Source organism: Pygocentrus nattereri, chromosome 23 (assembly GCF_015220715.1).
Source record: "Pygocentrus nattereri isolate fPygNat1 chromosome 23, fPygNat1.pri, whole genome shotgun sequence".
Classification (NCBI taxonomy): domain Eukaryota; kingdom Metazoa; phylum Chordata; class Actinopteri; order Characiformes; family Serrasalmidae; genus Pygocentrus; species Pygocentrus nattereri.
This window is the reverse complement of record NC_051233.1, coordinates 17,040,746-17,064,402: the sequence shown is the minus strand read 5'-3', so window position 1 is coordinate 17,064,402 and position 23,657 is coordinate 17,040,746. Positions and strand designations below refer to the sequence as shown.

Genomic DNA, 23,657 nt, shown 5'->3' with positions numbered 1-23,657 from the left:
ATGAAGCACTGTGTGGTCATTCCAAACTACTGATACACCTCATAAAGTCAAATGATGTGTTATTAAATAATTGTCGGAATAAAAACCCATAGACACTTAAAGGATAAAACTGGACATGCTGCATTAAAACTTCAGTTGTTTGTTAATGCAGTCCACCATTCATTCTGAGTTTATGTCTTCATGTGTTTCAACAAAAATATATTTGCAGTTTTTAGACATAGTTTGAAGGACTGAATACTGAATTTATAGTACCTAATTAAAAAGTAATAAATGAAACATAAAATAAAATATAGCCACAAGCTGCTATGAGCGGGTCAAAGCACTCATAAGCCTAAGTAGCCCTAACTGGCAAACATGTGCAAAAGTCGTTCATAGAAAGGAAACAAGCAAGGCAAGTCAGAAACCGTCTGCTCGCTGCCTTGAGACATCACCTAGGTATAATTATATCGAGACCTGAATTAAACACAACCTTAGAAAATCTCCATCAGTTTGTTTAAATAATTAATTAATATAAAAATATCAGATCCAGTGTCTAAGTGCAGCATCTCTGAACTAAGCTTTGGTTTGTTTAATGTAAGATCACTCAACTCCAAGGCTCTCATTGTAAATAATATAATAATTTATCATAAAATTGATGTATTATGTATTACAGAAACATTGATTAAACCCGAATATTTCTCATTAAATGAAACCACCCCTGCAGGTTATAATTATGTACACAGCCCTAGACTATCTGGCAAAGGAGGTGGTATATGTGTCATTTATAAAAATTCATTAGACATAAATCAGAAACACAGTCTCACTTTCAATTCTTTTGAAATTCTTTTCATAAACATAACCAATCCAACCACAAATAATAGTGTACTTAACCTAATTAGTATTTATAGGCCACCAGGACCTTATTCAGAATTCTTAAAAGAATTCAGTGACTTTGTTGCCGATCTAGCAGTGAGCACCGAGAAATTAATAATTGCAGGAGATTTTAATATTCACTTTGAGAACACAGTAGATCCATGAAAAAGGCATTCTTATCTATCTTAGACTCTGTAGGCTTTACTCAAAATGTAATAGGGCCTCCACATTACTGTAATCACACTTTAGATTTAGTTTTGACTCTAGGTGTTGACGTACATAATCTAACTGTTCTTCCACAAACTTCAGTAGTTTCAGATCATTACCTAATCTCATATGAACTAGGTCTGAGTGAAAATGTATATACATCACCGCATTATTGCATCAAGCTATCTATAACACCAGATACAGCTCACCACTTTATTGAAATCATTCCAGACTTATCAACTGTAGCTTTTCCTTCCAGACCCAACAGAGCTAGACAGATTAACAGACTGCCTAGAAAATATGTTCTGATCAACCATAGATAACATTGCACCTACAAAAATTAAAATGATGCAACAGAAAAAGCTTGGTCCATGGTACAACAATGAAATACGCACCTAAGACAGACAGTACAGAAAATAGAGCGCAAATGGTGACTAACCAAGCTGGAAGTATTTCACTCTGCTTGGAAGCAGGTACAGAAAGGCACTTATCAAAACACGCTCAGCATACCTGTCCTCACTTATCGAAATCAACAAAAACAATCCTAGAGTCTTATTTAGCGCAATGGCAAAACTTACCAAAAACCAGGCAGAATCTGAACCTGAAATACCCGCCAACTATAGCAGCAATGATTTCATGGACTTTTTCAATAACAAAATCGAGAATATTAGACAAAAAGTTCTATCGATACCAGTAACCTACCCATCATCTGGTTTGGCTGAAACATAAAATGTGTTTATAGAAGAGAGACTGGAGACATTTTGTCCGCTTCAGCAGTCAGAACTAGAAACATGCACACTTGACATGATTGTAACAAACTTATTTAAACAAGTACTACCAGCTATAATTAAACCCATTTTAACAATAATTAATTCTTCTCTTAGCCTAGGTCATGTACCCAAATCATTCAAACTAGCAGTGATGAAACCTTTGATAAAGAAGCCAAATCTTGACCCCAATGAATTCTCAAGCTACAGACCTTTTTCCAACTTATCATTTATTTCTAAGATTTTAGAAAAAGCTGTAGCCCAGCAACTCTGTTCCCATCTATTTTAGAACAACATATATGAAAAATTCCAATCTGGTTTTAGGCCCCACTGTAGCACAGAGACAGCTCTAGTTAAGATAACAAATGATCTTCTTGTTGCCTCTGATCAAGGCCACGTATCTCTGCTGGTACTACTCGATCTAAGTGCAGCTTCTGACACTATAGATCATTCCATTCTCTTAGAGACAGACTACAAAACATGGTTGGAATTAGAGGAATAGTGTTATACAAAAGTGAAATATAGAGTTCCACAAGGTTCTGTTTTAGGTCCTCTGTTATTCACATTATACATGTTACCATTAGGCTTAGTTATAAATAGACATGGAATTAGTTTCCACTGCTATGCTGATACACAGCTGTACATATCAGCCAAACCAGATGATAAATCCTGATTAAATAAAATAGAAGATTTGTTTAAAAGATATAAGACACTGGATGCTGCAGAATTTCCTTCTTTTAAATCCAACTAAAACAGAAGTTCGCCCAAAGGCTGCTCGGAATAAATGCTCAGATTTAAAGTTAAATCTTACTGACTTCTCTGTAATACCTGGTTCAGTAGCTAAAATTCTTGGTTTGATGATTGATTCAGATCTAACGTTTAATCAACACATAGGTAATATTACAAGGACAGTGTTTCTTCACCTCTAAAACATTTAAAAGTAAAAAAAAAATGTGTTACCCCTACATGACGCTGAAAAACTGGTACAGGCCTTTATAAATTCAAGGCTAGATTACTGTAATGCATTGTTGTCAGGATGCTCCAACAGGAACCTAAATAAACTTCAATTAGTTCAGAATGCTGCAGCTAGAGTACTAACTAAAACCAGAAAATTTGATCACATCAGCCCAGTTTTATCAGCATTATACTGGCTTCCTGTCAAATTCAGTATTGACTATAAAATTCTCTTATTGACGTATAAAGCCCTGCATGGTCTCTCACCGGAGTACCTGCAAGATCTTATTTCCCATTATGAACCGCCTCGCTTACTCAGATCCCAGGATGCTGGTTTTCTACTGGTTCCTAAAATTCAGAAGACTTCAATGGGGAGAAGAGGTTTTTCTTACAAAGCCCCCAAATTGTGGAATAATTTCCCAGTTAATGTTCGGGACTATGACACAGTCTCAACCTTTAAGCCTAGACTGAAAACATATTTGTTTAATTTAGCTTTTGATAATTTACCTTCCCCTTTAGATAAAGGCAGGGGATCCAGGGGTTCATGGGGATAGAGGCTTATGGTAAACTGAGATGTTGGTGTTGTTGACCCACCACTTCACGCGATCACACAGGTTTGTTGACGGTGGAGTGAGGGTATCCCAGTGTCTCACGGTACTCTCATATCTATGTTACCTTCTGGTTCTCTCCTTTTAGTTTAAGCTGTTATAGTTAGATCTGCCACAGTCACCAGCCACACTCTGGGAGAAATCATATTTATTACAATCATACTCCTGAACAGAACTAATTTTGTCTCTTTACTCTTCCTGAGATAATGACTGCCCTTCCATCCTGCTGAAGAATGACCATCAGGGCCTCCTCCTCACCCTCACCAGCCAGCTCTCCTGTTCATTTGTGCCAACTGAAACACCCTCAATTACATCACTGTGCCATTCAGATGTATCAGCATTGAGATAGGATGGGACTGTTTCAGCTAACTCCCACTTTTCATAAAGACTTAGTCAGAAACGGCCTCTACCAGTGCAGTTTGTAAGGCTTTACCATCCAGTGTTCAAACAGAGATCATCTTAGCTTTTATTTGGTATTTAGCTTATTCAATTGTAAATACTGTTTGACCAGAGGAGGATGGGTCTCTTCTTGTGAGTCTTGGTTCCTCCCAAGGTTTCTTCCTCCAGACTGAGGGAGTTTTTCCTTGCCACCGTCACCTCTGGCTTGCTCACTGGGGGATATGTTATAACTATATGTTTTCAAACTTCTGTAAAGCTGCTTTGTGACAACGCTGGTGTAAAAAGCACTATACAAATAAACTTGAATGGAATTTAATTGAATTAACAGCTCCAAAGAGTGTTAGTGCCTACAACATTGATGCTGCAACAAAACATACTTGCCTCTCCATTGGAAAAGATATGAAGTTATCTTATCAACCACTAGGAGATGATAAAATAAACTCCCTGAGATCTAAACTGGGCAACCTGCAGATTTTAATAATTGATGAAATTTCAATGGTCAATCACAAACTTCTTGCTTATGTTCATGGCAGACAGACAGATGAAACAAGCAGGGGATTATTCACCTTTTGGAAAATTTTCAATCATGGCAGTTGGAGACTTATCAGCTTGGTCCTGTAAAGGGAAAATCTTTGTATACTGAACCTACAGGTGTGAATCTATGGCAGAATCATTTTGCTTTGGCTGAGCTCACAGAGAGAAAAAGACAGAGTTTGCACAGTTGCTCAATTGGTTAAGGAAACGCAAAAGAGGTGAGGTTTTGCCAGAACATGATATTAATATGTTGAAAAAGTGTGAAACGAGTGAAGGAGCAGACAGCACTGATCTCCATATTTATGCAACTAATGAAGAGGTTGATGATCACAACAGGCATATGTTATATAAAATGTGCTCAGATACTACTGTCATTCATGCCCAATATTTTGAGAGGGTGGCTAAGACTGGTCATCTGGAAAGGAAACATGGACATCATGCCACAGTGCACAACACATGTCTGACACAGGCACTGCATATAGTTGTCAACGCACATGTAATGCTGCTTAAAAACATTGATGTTTCAGGCCTTGTAAATGGTGCATTTGGTACAGTTAATGAAGTGTTTCAACAATGATCTGGATTTTCCATCAAAAATATATGTTATATTTGACAATGAAAAAGCTGGTAAAGCATTAAGACCAACACATCCTTGCTTAAAACCTGGACTGACTAAGGCAACAACAATACAACCTGAAGAAGACAGAGTGAGAAACAGTGGTGGTATACGGCATTAGTTTCCTCTGAAATTGGCTTGGGCTTGTACAATTCACAAAGTACAAGGCCTTACTGGGGAAAAGGCTGTGGTGTCACTTAAAAAGATATTTGCTGCAGGACAAGCATATGTTGCTTTATGTCATGTAACCTCTCAAGAAGGACTCAGTATACAAGATTTCAAAGAAAGTGCTATATATGCAAAGGCAGATATTGACACTTTGATGCAAAGCATGCCTGCATTTATTGAACCAGTGATAGAAACAACACCATCTCAATCATCATGCAAAATTGTACTGCACAATGTTCAAGGACTAACATGTCACCTCAATGATATAAGGCATGACAGAAGGTACGTGGAAGCTGATTTCATTTCTTTAACAGAAACATGGTTAAAATCACACTGTCCCACCAAGGAAGTGTGACTCACTGTATTTATGTTTCATAGCCAACCAAGATGTCTTTCATATGACACAAGTGAAGCACTTTTCGCTGAACTGAAGGAGCAACAGCATGGTGGTGTTGGTGTGTATTACAGAGAGCATATTAATTGCAGTATTGCAAATGTACCATATCTGAACATAGAGTGTGTGCTCTTCAGCATTCCCCATCTAAATACAACAGCAGCAGTTTTGTATAGACCATTCTCCTACAAGCTGAGGATTTCCCACAAGAAATAAACGGATTTGATCATTTACATGAACAATTTCTCAGGAGGGAAAATAATCATGGGAGATTTCAATGAAAACTATTTTGTAGGACATTCAATGAGTGAAATCATGGAATATTATGGATTTACTCAAGTTGTAAAAGAAGCCACTACTGAAAATGGCAGCCTGATTGATCACATTTATATCAAAGATGGTGTCAGTGATTGTGTTAATGTTTCTGTTATGCCAACATATTTCCGCTGTCACAGATGTGTTGTACTGAATGTCTTTTACTGACTTCAGCTAATTGCCATGTCATTAAGTAATTCAATTTAAAAATGTTGGGGGGGGGGGGGGTGGAGGGGTAGGGGGTTATAAGGGTAAAATAAAACAGGATGGCCCATGTGGGGATGGATTACAACTGAGGTCAGGGATGTGGCTGCCTCTGATTTCACCATTGCAATTGTTAATAATAATAATAATAATAATAATAATAATAATAATAATAATTACATTTGCAGTAGCTGCATTGTTTAAAGTGAACACTGTATTTTCATTACCGTCAGTTAAAAACTGTTGGCTGCTTTCAGGCCATGACACTGCTGACATACTTAAAATTTCATCACCCTTAACGTAAAACACCTTCCCCCATCTCTGGCTGCCCTGTTAGTAGTTCACAGCACAATTACACACATGCAACTCCAATCACATTAATTCTAATTAACATCTTCAAGTTTTTGCATGTAAAGAAGTGTGCTGTGTCGTGAACCAGTACTGGGTGCCTCAGCTCTTTGAGGGTTTCTTTTTTTTTTTTTGATAGTTTTTAAAATAAGCTATGTGTAGGATATATCAGTATTTGCATGAAAAATATGCATATTTGCATGATTTTTAATTCTTTTTTTGTGTGTTTTTACAATTTAATTTGTTTAACCTTTTGATTTCTAACCTATGAGCCCTGTCTGGGAGTTGAAGACACTATCATCTACTTGCTCAACTGAGTCTACGCTCACCTGGACAAGCCAGCTAGCACTGTGAGGATAATGTTTTTTGACTTCTCCAGTGCATGCACGCCTGCAGCACTGTGTGTCAGACAGAGTTGTCAGCAACATTGGTTCATCCCTACCTTCCACTTCACCCTCTATACCATGGACCTCAGCTACTGCACAGATTCTTTTCACCTTCAGAAGTTTTCTGATGAGTCTGCAATAGTTGGATGTATCAGCAGGGGTGATGAGGGCAACAGTGAAGGACTTTGTCTCATGGTGCAAGCTGAATCATCTGCAGCTCAATGCAATAAAGACAAAGGAACTGGTGGTGGCCTTATTTACCAAAAACTGAAACTTCAAAGTTGCAGTGTGAAACAACTCATTGTCATGAAAAATACAAATGTATCCATTTTCCTCATTATTGATGTATTAACGTGTGTTTTCTTCATGCAGTACTCTTTTTAAAATCTCTAATTAAAATAATGCAAATGTAATTGCATTTCTACTAAGAATAAAGTATTTCCATGACACAATGCATTTTGCATACGTCTTCTGAACTGCTGTGATGAATACTTATTTTTGCTACTATTAAAACATGCCTGGGGTTAACTGACATTTATAAGATTTTATAGCATATAAAGCAAAGGCAAAAATTTAGGTGACAAAAATAAATGTGTAAGACAACAAACGTATAAGTATATAACTTATTTAAATTATAAAAATAAGGGAGTGTATTATAAATTATGTTTTTTTTTTTTTAATGGGTCATATTATTATTACTATTGCTTGCATTTCCACCTGCAGCCTACTTGAGGCAGGTTCAGAAAACAAGAAACTTTTTTCTTTTCTGGTGGGGAGACTTTATGTTATCTATCAATCCCACTGTTGGTGTAAGAATTACCATTTAACATATTCTGCTGGACATTTCACCAAAACCCCAGAAACTCTCTGATCAACAGTCTCAACTTTCCACTGGACTATTCACACACAAGAGCCATAATCCACTCTCATATTTTTGTTGTTGTTTGGTTGTATACAGGATTTGGGGATGCACTCAATACATTTTGAGGGTTTCACCTTATGTTTGTGGCTGTGTTTTCTGTTCTTATTTTTGCATTTCCTTTTGACCCCCTCCCATCGTCCACCATAGGTAGGTGCTGGTTACCCATATTTCCTAAAGGTTTCTGTGTGACCCTATTTTAAGTAGCTGGTTACAAATGGTCTGCTATATGTGGCACCCTTGCAGGGGTCTCTCTACTCCTACTGCACATTTATCACTTGTACATGTTTGGGCCCACCAAAATTGTCTCACATTGTTTCCCTTCAGAGCAAACAATAATATGTAACTGAAAGAAACTAAACATTTAAATGTTTACATTGACACATGATCAAATCAATACTTCACTAAAAGACACTTTTGAGGTAAACATCATTTGTTAACACTAAGCTAATTTGTCAACACAAATACTGCTCCCAAACTTTGTCTAACATAACATACACCAATCAGGCATAACAATGACCACCACCTTGTTTCTACATTCATTGTCCATTTTATCAGCTCCAATTACTGTATAGGAGCACTTTGTAGTTCTACAGTTACAGACTGAAGTCCATCTATTTCTCTGATACTTTGTTAGCTACTTTTTCTTCAGTGGTCCGGACCTTAATGGACCCTTGCAGAGCTGGTGCTATTTGGGTGGTAGATCATTCTCAGTATTGCAGTAACACTGACATGGTGGTAGTGTGTTGGCATGTGTTGTGCTGGTCTGAGTGTATCAGACACAGCAGTGCTTCTGGAGTTTTTAAACACCTCATTGTCACTGCTGGACTAAGAATAGTCCACCAACCAAAAATATCCAGCGCTCTGTGTGCAGGGTCCTGTGACCATTGATGAAGGACTAAAGGATGACCAAAACAAACAGTGCAGAATTAGATGACTTATTGTCTCTGACTTTACATCCACAAGGTGGACTGACAAGATAAGAATGTCTAATAGAGTGGACACAGTGTTTAAAAACTCCATCAGCACTGCTGTGTCTGATCCACTCAGACCAGCACAACACACACTAACACTCCACCACAACGACAATGTTAGTGCGATGATGAGAATGATCCACCTCCCAAATCGTACTTGCTCTGTGAGGGTCCATGGGGGGTCCTGACCACTAAAGAACAGGGTAAAAGGGGGCTAACAAAGTATGCAGAGAAACAGGTGGACTACAGTCTGTAATTATAGAACTACAAAGTGCACCTATTTAGTAAGTGGAGCTGATAAAATGGACAATGAGCACAGAATCAATCAATCAACCTTTATTTAGTCTTGGAGAACATTGTGGGTGCCCCTCATTTATAATGTTGCCGAGTTAATACCGAGTAAGGGATTGATAATGTGTAAGAATATATCAAATGATAAAATTGAATAAATGAAGACTCAGATCAAGTATAAAAAGTGAAACATTAATAATAATAATAATAATAATAATAATAATATATAAAAAATAATAAAACAGAAATTAAAACATATATAAAATGTAAAGGTTAATAAAATCGTCAAAATAAAATGAGGAAGATAAGAAAAAATACTTAAACAAATTTATTAAAATGACAATAAAACAATAATTCATATAAGAACAAGAATATGAATAATAATGGATAAAAATAACAAATAATAAAATAATTTAAATAACAAAAATGGTCAAAAAAATCTGATAAAAAACGGTATCAGGCAGAGTGGAGGTAGAAGTTTAAAATGACCAAGTTACACCAGTGAGCTGAAGTGTAGTGTGTCCTGTATTAAGTTCCACCTTGCTGGTGCACTGTAACTAAAAGCAGATTTTCCCAGTTCAGTAAAAACCCTTGGTACCTGGCATGTAATTCAGCCACTTGGTCGAGTCTGATAAATACCATTATTTACAGATATCACTGAAGTAATATATTCTGGCAAATGACCGGAGAGTGTTTTATGAATGAAAATAAACCAGTGTGTTTCCCGCCGTGTAGCTAGTGAGCGCCAACCAACTTTCTCATACAGGTTGCAGTGATGGGTGTTATAAGAGTCTCAAGTGATGACCTCAGTGCCGAGTAATAGACTGAGTCCAGTGGTTTGAGGGAGATGGCAGATGCGTGTTTGTAAATTACATCACCGTAGTCCATGACAGATAGTAATGTTGCCTCAACAATTCTTTCTCTAGCATACACAGGGAAACAGGATTTATTTCTATATAGATAACCCAGCTTCTGCCTACATTTGCTAAACAATGTATTAATATGGGGTTTAAAAGTGAGTTTATCATCCAGCCATATGCCAAGGTATTTATACTTTGTGACCCTCTCAATGTTGGATCCTGTCAGGGTAGTGATATGTACAGAATTAAAATCTGTATTAATTGATCTGGAAAATAGCATGAACTTAGTTTTCTAAGCATTTAAAACCAGTTTTTGTTTACGCAAAGCAACCTGTAGAGCATTAAATGAGCATTGCAGTGTTCTTATTGCAGCATAAACAGAGTCAGCTTAACAGTATAAAACCATGTCATCTGCATATAGGTGTACTTTGCAGTCTGAGGCAGAGGCAGCAAGTTCATTAACATACATATTGAATAAAACTGGGCCCAAAATAGAACCTTGTGTTTGGCTCCTTTGGATATACTCAAGAAATCTGATTTGTAATTCCTCAGTGCTACACACTGTTGTCTGTCTGAAAGGTAAATTTGGGTCCATTTTAGTGCATTTGTATCAAAGCCAATCTTTTGTTCATTAGAAGAAGAGTCTGATCAACCATATCAAATGTTTTTGAAAAATCAATAAAAATGGCAGCACATTGCTTCTTCCTGTCTATGGCCATGTAGAGATCATTTAGTAGCAGAAATGGAGTTGTGTCTTTCTCTAAAGTCAGACTGACAGTTTAACTGACAGTTAAATTACAAAATTTTCGTGTAGGAATTATTTAAGTTGACTATTAGAAGTTCGAAAATTTTAGCTAAACAGGACAGTTTTGAGATTGGCCTGTAGTGATTTACCTCTGCTGCCTCACCTCCTTTTGCAGGGGAGTTATATGAGCTATTTTCCAGATCCTGGGAATTCTGCATGATAAAAGAGAGAGATTAAAAATATATGTTATGTATTCTAAAATAACTGGGGCTGCTAGATGCACGAAGTAAGGGTCCAGCCCATCTTCACCTATAGTTTTTCGTGGATTAATAGTAGTAAGAAATTTAGTTACTATGATTAGAGAGAAGGGCTGGAGTGTGAAGAGACCATGGCTCTGTGTAGCAGTATTCAGCAGTATACAGATTAGAGTTTGTATTTTCAAAAAAGAAACATGGAGGTGGTCATAATGTTATACCTGATCTGTGTATTTATGTAATATCTAACATTTTCCAGGACACATTTATGAAGAGAACATTAAACAGTCAAATAAAACTGAATAATTAGTAAAGTTAATTTGTCAGTCAACTAACCCAAACAAAATGTATCTGCTGCACTTTTTAGGATAATTCAGGGAATGTTAATTCACTAAATAAAAAAATAGACTTTTATCAATCAGAGGTGTAGCTGCAGGTGTTCTCTGCAAAGCAGGAGCACACCTTTAAATGCTAATTAGTGTGTAGACTGAGGCAAGCTAAATAAACCGGTAGAACCAGGTGTTCTTGATTAGAGACCTGTAGCCACATTTTTTTTTTCAGGTAGGGCTGTAACAGTTTCTGTTCGGGAGCCAAATAAATGCCTTCAAATTCTAAGCTCCATAAGTATGTCAAAATACACTATATTTCCAGAAGTATTTACTCACCCATCCACATCATTGAATTCAGGTGTATAAAACCAAGCATAGGGGGGCACGGTGGCGTGGTGGGTAGCGCTGTCGCCTCACAGCGAGAAGGGCCTAGGTTCGATTCCCCTGCCTTCCGCCCGAGGACTGCTGGGATAGGCTCCAGCACCCCTCCGTGACCCTGACGGAGAAGCGGCTTAGAAAATGGATGGATGGATGGATGGAAAACCAAGCACCTAGGCCTGCAGACTCCTTCTACAAACATTAGTGAAAGAATGGGTCGCTCTCAAGAGCTCAGTGAATTCCAGTGTGGTACCGTGATCGGACACCACCTGTGCAACAAGTCCAGAAGTCAGTACTAAAACTGTCAACTGTCAGTGGTATTATAACAAAGTGGAAGCAATTGGGAATGACAGCAACTCGGCCACGTAAAATGACAAAGTGGGGTCAGCGGATGCTGAGGCGCATAGTGCGTAGAGGTCGCCAACTTTCTGCACTACAGACCTCCAAACTTCATGTGACCTTCAGATCAGCTCAAGAACAGCATAGAGAGCTTCATGGAATGGCTTTCCATGGCCGAGCAGCTGCATCCAAGCCTTACATCACCAAGCGCACTGCAAAGCGTGGAATGCAGTGGTGTAAAGCGCCGCCACTGGACTCTAGAGCAGTGGAGACGTGTTCTCTGAAGTGACAAATCATGCTTCTCCATCAGGCAATCCGATGGACGAGTCTGGGTTTGGTGGTTGCCAGGAGAACCGTACTTGTCTGACTGCATTGTGCCAAGTGTAAAGTTTGGTGGAGGGGGGGTTATAGTGTGGGGGTGTTTTTCAGGAATTGGGCTCGACCCCTTAGTTCCACTGAAAGGAACTCTTGATGCTTCAGCAGTACCATGAGAATGTTGACAATTTCATGCTCCCAATGTTGTGGTAACTGGAGTTTTAAGAAGAGTTTCCTCAGAAATTACTACTTTAAAATTACTAAAGTAAGTTATAGTCATATAAAAAGTTATAGTCGTATAGTTGAGACAGACAGATCTCCTCAGTAGAAAACAGGCCTAACGTTGGACATATGAGACAGAATGAACTTCTGACTCAGACACAGGCAGTGTGTTGTATGAAGGGGGTTTTGAATGGTGGAAAACACCTGGAGTTTAGGAGGCCTGAGGAACACTGCCTGTACAGCATAAATATGAAAACAATCTGTTAGTGATGGTAAGAGTGTATAAATATGGTAAGAGTGCCTGGAAATAAGGGTTTCCAGAAGACTTGTTAAACTAATACGTAATGGGAACCAAAAGGTGATTCAAGCACATATAGTAAGGGATGGGCGGGGTGATGAGCTCACCCCGAAATAAGATATAAAGAAGGATGCTTTGTGGTGATCTTTGCATTTGGTTGTCCAGGAACCATCTTGCCACCTGAAGCTCAATGAATGAAGAGAGGGCCTTTTCCTTCCTTCTGAAAACTCATCATCTGAAATTAGTTTTTTTTTTTTGCAGAATGCTTTTTAGTTTTATAACCTTTCTACATAAGAGAGCAGAATAAATTTAGAACAAAAACTTAACTTAGTTGTAATACATTGCTCAAAAAATAAAGGGAACACTCAAATAACTCATCCTAGATCTGAATGAATGAAATATTCTCATTGAATACTTTGTTCTGTACAAAGTTGAATGTGCTGACAACAAAATCACACAAAAATTATCAATGGAAATCAAATTTATTAACCAATGGAGGCCTGGATTTGGAGTCACACACAAAATTAAAGTGGAAAAACAAACTACAGGCTGATCCAACTTTGATGTAATGTCCTTAAAGCAAGTCAAAATGAGGCTCAGTATTGTGCGTGGCCTCCACGTGCCTGTATGACCTCCCTACAATGCCTGTGCATGCTCCCGATGAGGTGGCGGATGGTCTCCTGAGGGATCTCTTCCCAGACCTGGACTAAAGTATCCGCCAACTCCTGGACAGTCTGTGGTGCAATGTGGTGTTGGTGGATGGAGCGAGACATGATGTCCCAGATGTGCTCAATCGGATTGAGGTCTGGGGTACGAGCGGGCCAGTCCATAGCTTCACAATGCCTTCATCTTGCAGGAACTGCTGACACACTCCAGCCACATGAGGTCTAGCATTGTCCTGCATTAGGAGGAACCCAGGGCCAACCGCACCAGCATATAGTCTCACAAGGGGTCTGATGATCTCATCTCGGTACCTAATGGCAGTCAGGCTACCTCTGGCGAGCACATGGAGGGCTGTGCAGCCCTCCAAAGAAATGCCACCCCACACCATTACTGACCCACTGCCAAACTGGTCATGCTGAAGGATGTTGCAAGCAGCAGATCCTCCACGGCGTCTCCAGACTCTGTCACGTCTGTCACATGTGCTCAGTGTGAACCTGCTTTCATCTGTGAAGAGCACAGGGCGCCAGTGGCGAATTTGCTACTCTTGGTGTTCTCTGGCAAATGCCAAGCGTCCTGCACGGTGTTGGGCTGTGAGCAGAACCCCCATCTGTGGATGTCGGGCCCTCATACCATCCTCATGGAGTTGGTTTCTAACCGTTTGTGCAGACACATGCACATTTGTGGCCTACTGGAGGTCATTTTGCAGGGCTCTGGCAGTGCTCCTCCTGTTCCTCCTTGCACAAAGGCAGAGGTAGCGGTCCTGCAGCTGGGTTGTTGCCCTCCTACGGCCTCCTCCACGTCTCCTGGTGTACTGGCCTGCCTCCTGGTAGCGCCTCCAGCCTCTGGACACTACGCTGACAGACACAGCAAACCTTCTTGCCACAGCTCGCATTGATGTGCCATCCTGGATGAGCTGCACTACCTGAGCCACTTGTGTGAGTTGTAGAGTCCGTCTCATGCTACCACGAGTGTGAAAGCACCACCAACATTGAAAAGTGACCAAAACATCAGCCAGAAAGCATAGGTACTGAGAAGTGGTCTGTGGTCCCCACCTGCAGAACCACTCCTTTATTGAATGTGTCTTGCTAATTGCCAATAATTTCCACCTGTTGTCTATTCCATTTGCACAACAGCATGTGAAATTGATTGTCAATCAGTGTTGCTTCCTAAGTGGACAGTTTGATTTCACAGAAGTTTGATTTACTTGGAGTTATACTTTTTACTTTGAGTGTTGTTTAAGTGTTCCCTTTATTTTTTTGAGAAGTGTATAACATATGTCTGGACTTGGTGCAGAGGCCAAATTGCTCTTAGTCCTGACATAACATTCTGGGGATGGCCCCTTCCAGTTCAAACGTAACTGCACACCAGAGCAAGCTCCATGAAGACACAGATGAGTGAGTTTGGTGTGGAAGAACCTGACTGGCCCACACAGAGCCCTGATCTCAATCCCATCTAACACCTTTATGATAGACTAGAACAGAAATTGCAAGCCAGGCCTCTTGTCCAACATCAGCATCTGACCTCACAAACACATACAAGAAGCATCTCTATTTTCTGTTTCCATGGTGGTGAATGTGAGAGGAGCAGAGCGCTTGCATTCTTGCAAAATTTCTGATGAATAAACACTCACGTGTTTAATTTAGTCCACAATCCAAACTAATGGAAAGAGATATAATATAACAAAAAAATGTGGTGTGGACAAAAATGAACTGGGAAAGAAACCAGCCTGATGTTCTTCAGAGATATTAGCTAGCAAATACTATCGAGGCTGCAGGTACTAAAGCATCAAATCAAACACTGACACTATTCATAATCAGGTTCAGAAGTGGGTAGAGGAGCCTCAAACAGTACTCAAGTAAAAGTATTGATACTTGCATAAAATAATTAAGTAAATCACTGTTGTCAGAATAAAACCTCGTATTTCCAAAATGATAACTTTACAGGAGAAGGAAAAAACCTACTTTACTTTTAATGCAAGTCAATGGAACTATAATTTTTTCCAAGTCATTTTAGGCTGTTTCTTTTTGTCCATTCATAAGAAAATTTACACACAATGCCAAAACTGTAAAACGACAAAAATGGACAGCAGCGAAATGTATCTTTCCCAAAATAACTTGAGTAGTCATTTTACGTGACCTACCACTTCATGGCTGAGTTGCTGTCATTCCCAATCGCTACCACTTTGTTATAATACAACTGACATTTGACTGTAGAATATTTAGTAGTGATTAAATTTCACGACTGGACTTGTTACACAGGTGGCATCCTATCATGGTACCACACTGGCTCCTGAGAGTGACCCATTCTTTCACTAATGTCTGTAGAAGCAGTCTGCAGGCCTAGGGGCTTGGTTTTATACACCTGTAGCCATGGAAGTGATTGGAACAACTGAATTCAATTATTTGGATGTGTGACTACTGAATACTTTTGAATTTCCACCATCAAAACTTATTAAAATTAAACACAAAAAGAAATTAGTATCTAAATATGAATGACTGAAATGTAACAGGTGTAAAAAGATTCCTTTACTTATGTCATTAGCATGATATGAAAAAGTGATTGTAGTCAGTGGCTTACATTTTTTTTTTCCTCGAAAAAATGTTTTGCCCCATTGTCTCCTTAAATTCACTGTCACATTGAATCTATTGCTCCTTTAAATCAAATGCAACCTTAAATCCAAAATCCACTGATAAATTAAATCCATTGCTATATTAATCTATTGCTACTTTAAATCCAATCACCACCTTAAATCCACCCATACCTTAAATCCAAAGACAGTACCTTAAATCTTGTCATAATTTAAATCCATTGCTAAATTAAAACAGCTGTTAATTGAAATCCACTACCAACTTAAATCACTGTGGTTCTACATCAAAAACTATAGGAAAAGAAAAATGTAAACAGATAAGTGCAGAATAATAATAATAATAATAACTAAAAAGGGAAAGTTCATGAACAACCTTTAAGGGGGCTTAAAAAGCCAGCTATTTACATTAAATACCTAAAATTTAATGTTAAAATAATGGAAGACTGTTGATGAAATTCACTGGTAATTAAATTAGCTGCCACATTAAATTTACTCACATCTTAAATCCACTGCCACCTTAAATACATTGACATCTTAAACTTACTGATACCTTAATCTACTTCTACCTTAAATTAATTGATAACTTAAATCCACTGCCAATATATACAGAATATCTGTCCCAGTCACTCTACTTGCAGGACAGATATGACCCTCTCCAAGGCCTCAGTGAAGATGCTAAGGGCAGTGATAATAATGCAGAAAGAACCAGAAGTGTTAGCCCATCAGAGATGGTCTGTGGCCAAAGCAAACACCCTTGTTTTTGAAGATGACTGTTAATGATGTAACCACAAATTCATAGTTTGATTTGAGCCAAACGTCTCTGAGCTGAATGAAAAGCTTCCTACATTACTGGCCACATACAAAACAATGAAGCGCATCATTGTCTGTGTAGGCAAGAATGACACAAGGAAGCAGGAGTCTTTAATAATTTTAATGATCTCTTAAACATACTCAGGACACTTAATGTGCAGTCATTTATGTGGTCCTCTGCCTGCAGGCAGAAGAAAAACATTCTCAAGGCTACTTGGATTAAACAACTGGCTAAAAAAAAACTGCAGGGGAGATAAACTGCTGACAGAGAACCTAATTATTTTCCACAAGCAACATTTCCACCCCATTGGTGGAGACACTTCAGCACAAACACCCAACGACTATGTCATCACTCCAGAGCCACAACATCCTCTCGACACTGAGAATGGTCTATCTAAATCCACTGCCACCTTAAAAATAGTGATATCTTAAATTCTCTTTCACCTTAAATTTTATATTTGCCTCCATCTTAAATTCACTGCCACCTTAATTCCACTGCTATCTTAAATCTACTGCCATGTTAAATCTCCTGTTACCTTAAATTAATTGCTACCTTAAATCCACCGATTCCTTAAATCTAATGCCTCCTTCTTCCCATTGCTACCTAAAATTCTCTGCTACCTTTTTACTGACACTTTAAAATTCAGTGCCACCTTAAATGCAGTTCCACCTTAAATTCAGTGCCAACTTAATGAAAGTTTAATGGATGACTTCTCAGACAGGCTGAATTGCTGCCCCTGATGCCAAACCTGAGTCTAAAAACAGACTTTCTAAAGTCTTTCTTTGCCTTTAAGAGCTATGTTTGGTGTAGGATTAGCTCAACGTTCACTTTCAGTCAGAAGAGGAAGAAAATATACAGAAAGGTATATTGGTATATTATTGTTCAAAAGTAATGTTGCTGTTTATCTATACTGCCAAATTCATCATGGCATACAATTAAAATGAATGGAAGGTTTGAAATGGTGAAGGTTTTAATAGCACAGTAACCTCTTAAACTCCACCGCTGGTTCCAAAATGCACTTATATGCATATTCTTCATAACTTTGATATTTCATAAGCTACGTTCAAAAAGTGGGTGTCATATGACATAACTGCCTTCTTTCCAGTCAAATAGATGTGTAATGTAATTTTAAACCCTTATATTAAAAGAAGCTGAACTCACAATGTTTGTCTACTGATAGTTGACCCAATTTCCACAAATCTGGGCAATAAACTAAAAATAGATGGCATCTCTTCAGTGATCTGCTCTGTAAAATATTTTTTATAAAATAATACAAAGAGCATTTAAGGTTTTGACAGTAAATGGTAAGCATATAGCAATATGTGTATGAGCATAAAACACAAGTTCTGTTAATTTGAGGGGAGCTTTCACAAATAAATAAATAAATAAAATAAAAATCTGCATTTATTTCATGCAGTTACAGAATAATTTGCCTGAATGTGAATTACAGATTTGTTAAGCCATATTTAAAATTAAGTGGTGCAACACAACTTGATTTGAAATAAAATTAGAATAACACATCTGATTTTGTCCTTGCTGGTGTAACCCTCCATAAAAGTAACCCTGATTACATTTAATATGGGTTTAAAATTTGCTGCAACTGTATTAACAGAAAAACCTTGATTTAATTCAAGTTTATACTTAGTCTCTGTTCTAGCACTCATCATTTAATTTAGGAACTTGATTGGCTAAATTTAAGAAACCTAAAAACAATCAAATGGCAAACCAGCAAACACACAACATTGTCTACTTTCTTACAACGTTGCTACAAAAGGTGGTGACCGTTGTCAAAACATGGTGCTGTCAACATCGTCACAACCTCATGGAGTTCCAAGTATGACATAAGGGAACTTATGAGGATTCTAAGAGGTTGTGACAACATACTGACAACATCACCACCATGTTGTCACAGTGTTGTCAGAGAATGCTTTCACAACCTTCTGAGGAATTTTATCTGTGTAACTGTCTGCTGGGAAGACAATGGGAGTGCTTGGTCACCAGGCAGAGTAGGCCTATCCACTGCATGACATCACTGCAGAAGCAACACACAAAACACACAAAGTCTCTCTTGCTGCAGCACGTTCTGCCATTAGTGCCAACACTCAGTGGCTAACAAGTATTATATCTAAAACATAGCATAGACATTGCTACAACCTCTGTTGGGAGGACATTTTTCCAACATTTCCTGGTTATCAATACTCGTGGACAGTTTCAAGGAACTTAAAAAGGAACACGTAGTTAAAGGGGTTATCGTTTTGAAGGTTGCCGTCTGACACAAACATAACCAATCTTAAACATGTCTATGCTCTCTTTTAATTAGGTCAGTTTATAATGTATTTTTTCAGTGATATGACATACAGCCTGCTGCCTAGAGCTTCCAAGTATCGCCAATGAATTAAAAAAAACTTTTTTCGTTTTTGGTCAAATTTATAATGATGCCCTCAACAAGAAAAAGTGCGTTGACAAGCAATCGCGTATAGCTGGCTAACAGGCAGGCATAACATCAGCTAATGAATCTCGTTAGCCACCGGTCTACCCGTACTACCCAACCCAGTGCCTCATCCAGCGTCTGTACATGTAGACAGCAGCAGCTTCAGTGGGTTTTCACTCACCTCCTCCAAGTTTGTGGTCGCGGAGCTGACCAAAGACCCCGCGGTAGGCTTAGAGGAGCGCTGCAGGGTCACCAGAGCCATGGCTGAAGTGGAAGCAAAGAGCTGCCTCCTCTTTTACCGCCCCCCTTAAAAGACGAGGCAGATATTCTCCGTTGCGCTCTCCAGTCTTACGGTTTCAACACACTGGCAAAAGCCATTTTCGGCTTTGTTCCAGTTCAGCTCGTTGCTTGCTTGCGTTAGGTACAAGTGTGATATCGTTGCTCGCTTGCGTTAGGTACAAGTCTGATATTATATTCCGACGTTTCCCCCCTCCCGTATTCCTAAACGCCCGCCCCTGTACTAGGATTGGCTGTAGCCTCCTAACGCTTGTGAATGGGGAAAAAAGATGATGTATAAATAGTAACCAACTGTATCACTTACGAGAGGAACCTTGCTGTTCTATAAAATGCAGACTTCAGTGTGAGTAGGTATTACTAAAATATCCGAGTGTAGAACGTTGAGTTTGTCGGAATACAGGTGGAAAAACACAACACCGGGTGGGGCTTCTCGGCCAATCGCTTTGAAGTGACTCCAACTTCTCCCTGACAACAGCATCCCTGCAGGAAATGCAACCAATGAATCTTATCTCTGAATTCTGGATAACGTGAACTATGTAAACAACTTCATGCTTTAATAGTTTCTAATAACCTACCACGATCGGACTATCACGTGCTGTAGCAGAAGGCATATTTCCAAAGTTGTGGCATAATGGCTTAAAGACCAAGTGAAGATAAAAGGGCTATCAACAGTGTATATACACTCACCGACCACTTTATTAGGTACACCTTGCTAGTAAAAGGTTGGACCACCTTTTGCCTTCAAAACTGCCTTAATTCTTCGTGGCATACTTTCAACAATGTGTTGGAAACATTCCTCAGATATTTTGGTTGGTTATTTGAGTTACTGTTGCCTTTCTATCATCTCGAACCAGTCTGCCTAATGTCCTCTGACCTCTCACATCAACAAGGCATTTTCGTCCACATAACTGCCGCTCACTGGATATTTTGCCTTTTTCGGACCGTTCTCTGTAAACCCTATAGAAGGTTGTGCGTGAAAATCCCAGTAGGTCAGCAGTTTCTGAAATACTCAGACCAGCCTGTCTGGCACCAACAACCATGCCATGTTCAAAGTCCCTTAAATCACCTTTCTTCCCCCATTCTGATGCTTGGTCAGCAAGTTGTCTTGACCACCTCTACATGCCTAAATGCATTGATTTACGGCCATGTGATTGGCTGATTAGCTATTTGTGTATTAGCTGGTGAGTGTATGTATGGAGGACTAAAAATGACAAGTATAAATAAATAAATGAACAAATAAATAATGTAATATATAAATGAATATTTTTTTCCTGAAAAAGGACATTACTTAAATAAATGTCTTGAATTTCACTGTGTGAGCCCGTTTTCAAGAATTTGCCTGGTAACTTCATCTCTCAGAGATGGAGAAAGCGAGAGTTGGACATCCATCTTATATTTTACCGCCAACTGTAATCAAGGCTGACCTCCATTTGGGCCCCACTGCTGGAGACATCACACAGCTGTTCAAAATGTGTGAGATAACAATATCGCCGTAGGATGGCAAGGTATGTGATAAGGTAATTAATACCCAACATGTCCAGTCTGTCTCTTTTTTATTTCATCTTTGTTGTTTGCTAAAAATGTAATTGCAATTATATCTATGTGCAAATTTCTAGAAAAGTACTGAAGCAAGTAGGTTTTGGTTTCCATATTTGACAGTACAGCACACTATATCACTACTGCAAATGTAGAAACAGAAATATCACTGATTAAACTTGCACTTTATCATTAACGTTACAAAAATTATTTTCAATATTGTCAAATGGTCTAACATACTGGATTTGTGCTTTGTTCATAGTTTACTCCTGAGGCAGCCCTGAGAACTTTTAATACTAAATAGCATTGGTTTGACACGTCGACATGTTGTTGTGTTCATAATCTTATACACTATGAAAGGTTTCAACTTTTCCAAATGAAAAAATATGAAAGCTCTCCTTAGAAAAGGTTATACTGAACGTGTCCAGACCTTGTCTTGGTCTGTTTTGATCATACATCTATTGCGTGTTTGTTCATCCTGTAAGGGAGTTCTCTCCTCTTTTGCTCTTTCTGAGAGTCAAGGATAATGGCTGTTGTCTTGCTGTACATTTTCATGTCCATTGAAGAAAATTTGTGGGTTCTTATATTGGGCCATAAAATTGTCTTCACCTCATTTGCTTAAGTTTAAATTCAATCTCATACACATGCATATATGATAAGACAATTTAAAGTAAGCTGTTACATTTATGTAATTTCTGCAGGACACAGCCGCTGGTTGTAGACCATGAGGTTTAAGAAGCCAAGTATTTTTGTTTTCCTTTGAGGTTTTTGTCTCAGACAACACAGATTTAATCATAATCCTTTAATTACAGCTAAGCTAGTGACTGAGCAACTGAGCTCTTGTGATTATTGTGTTTTGTTTGTGCTGTGGTCATGTTTATGTTATGTTGACTATATTTTTGATGATCAGTGTCAACAGTCTATTAACTCCAATGGAAGACAACAATCTGGATGAAACTGTGACCCAAATTCTGCAGCACCATCTAAACTGTGGATATAAAATGATGGTTGGGCACTGTGGACGAAACTAGTCCTGCGTGTTCGTTGATGCAAAAAAAATGAGACAAGTAGATCAGACTGAAGTGAAACAAACTAAGTTTTAATACAGAATTCTGGAGAGGTTACAAACAGAGAACATGCATCATGTATCTCCCAAGTAAGCTCTGACCTCCCCATGTGTTTTGACTCCTTTTATACCCTGAAGCTGAATATGTGTTTGCATATAGGCTGAACCTAAATGTGTACATGTTCCTGTTTAGTGGGTGCAATGGACATAAAGTTTACCATGTATGGATGCGAAAACCTCATGTTCTAACGAAAAACCTCATGTTCTAATGGTTAAGCGCAGACCTACTTCAGTTTTTGGCCTTGGCCGGTTTCCTGTTGTTGCGTACATCTCTGCATATTTGTCACATACTGCCTGTTCTTCGCCTTCCCTGCCATGCTAATGTCATAATGCTTTAAGCGCGAGTTAATGCCTTCTGATAATAATGCTTAAAAGTATGCTACTACAAATATTAATGCTTAAAAGTATGCTACTACAAATATTAATGCTTAAAAGTATGCTACTACAAATGTAAAAATCCACAGCACTTAAATGCACATTGCATCCGCATACAGAGTAAGTGATGGTAGTCATGGCAATATAGTCAAGTAGTCATTCATTGGGTCTAGGTTTAATTTACCAACAGCTTGGGATTTGCACTAATCTACTAACAACATGGGCAAAAAGTTGACTGAGAAACTTTTTTTTTGAGTACACCTAATTTTGTGTTCTATTTTGCACATTATACAACAGTGTGTACAGGAATCTCACCAGTGAAGTTTTTATGGACTTCTTTAATAATAAAATTGAAAATATTAGAAAACAAATTCAACTCACAGTACTAAATCCAACTTGGCTGTCATCTGACGTGGCTGATATAAAACATAATATGTGCTTTTTGCCCACTCCCACAGCTAGAACTAGAGAAGATTATCTACAAATTGCACAATCTGCACATTCGATGCAATTCCCTCAAAGAAGTACTGCTAGTTATTATAAACCCTCTTTTAACTCTAGTAAACTCATCCCTTAGCCTGGGCTATGTACCCAAAGCTTTTAAACTAGCAGTTATCAAACCTCTGATCAAGAAACCAAATCTTGATGTTAGCGTACTGTCTAATTACAGGCCTAATTCTAACCTACCTTTTATATCTAAGATCTTAGAAAAGGCTGTGGCCCAACAACTTAGTCATATCTACATAAGAATCACATATATGAAAAATTCCAATCAGCATTCAGGCCACTTCACAGCACCGAGACAGGTCTAGTTAAGATAACTAAAGATCATCTTCTTGCCTCTGATCAAGGCTACGTATCCCTGTTAGTGCTACTTGCCCTCAGCACAGTTTTAATACGATAGATCACAATATTCTCCTAGAAAGGTTAGAAAACATGGTTGGAATCACAGGGACAGCCCTGTCATGGTTCAAATCTTACTTAACAAAACGTTATCAGTTCGTCAGTGAAAACAATTTATCTTCCAATTATTCAAAAGTAAGATTTGGAATTCTGCAAGGCTCTATTTAAGACCTCTTACTATTTACACTATACATGTTACCGTTGGGCACAGTTATAATTAACTGTGGCATTAACTTCCATCAAGCCTGATGA

General features: G+C 38.5%; 1 protein-coding gene across 2 annotated transcripts in view; it reads right to left on the bottom strand.

Annotated features, from left to right (window-relative positions):
* The window catches only part of ssh1b (slingshot protein phosphatase 1b), an 85,935-nt gene extending 66,284 nt beyond the window's left edge, over positions 1–19,651 (bottom strand). For both annotated transcript variants that reach the window (XM_017721146.2, XM_037533276.1), the window contains exon 1: positions 19,350–19,651. In XM_017721146.2, the coding sequence (XP_017576635.1) occupies positions 19,350–19,430 (81 nt within the window). In that variant the 5' untranslated portion in view covers positions 19,431–19,651. The remainder of the gene's footprint in view (positions 1–19,349) is intronic.
* Between the last annotated feature and the right edge of the window lie 4,006 nt (positions 19,652–23,657).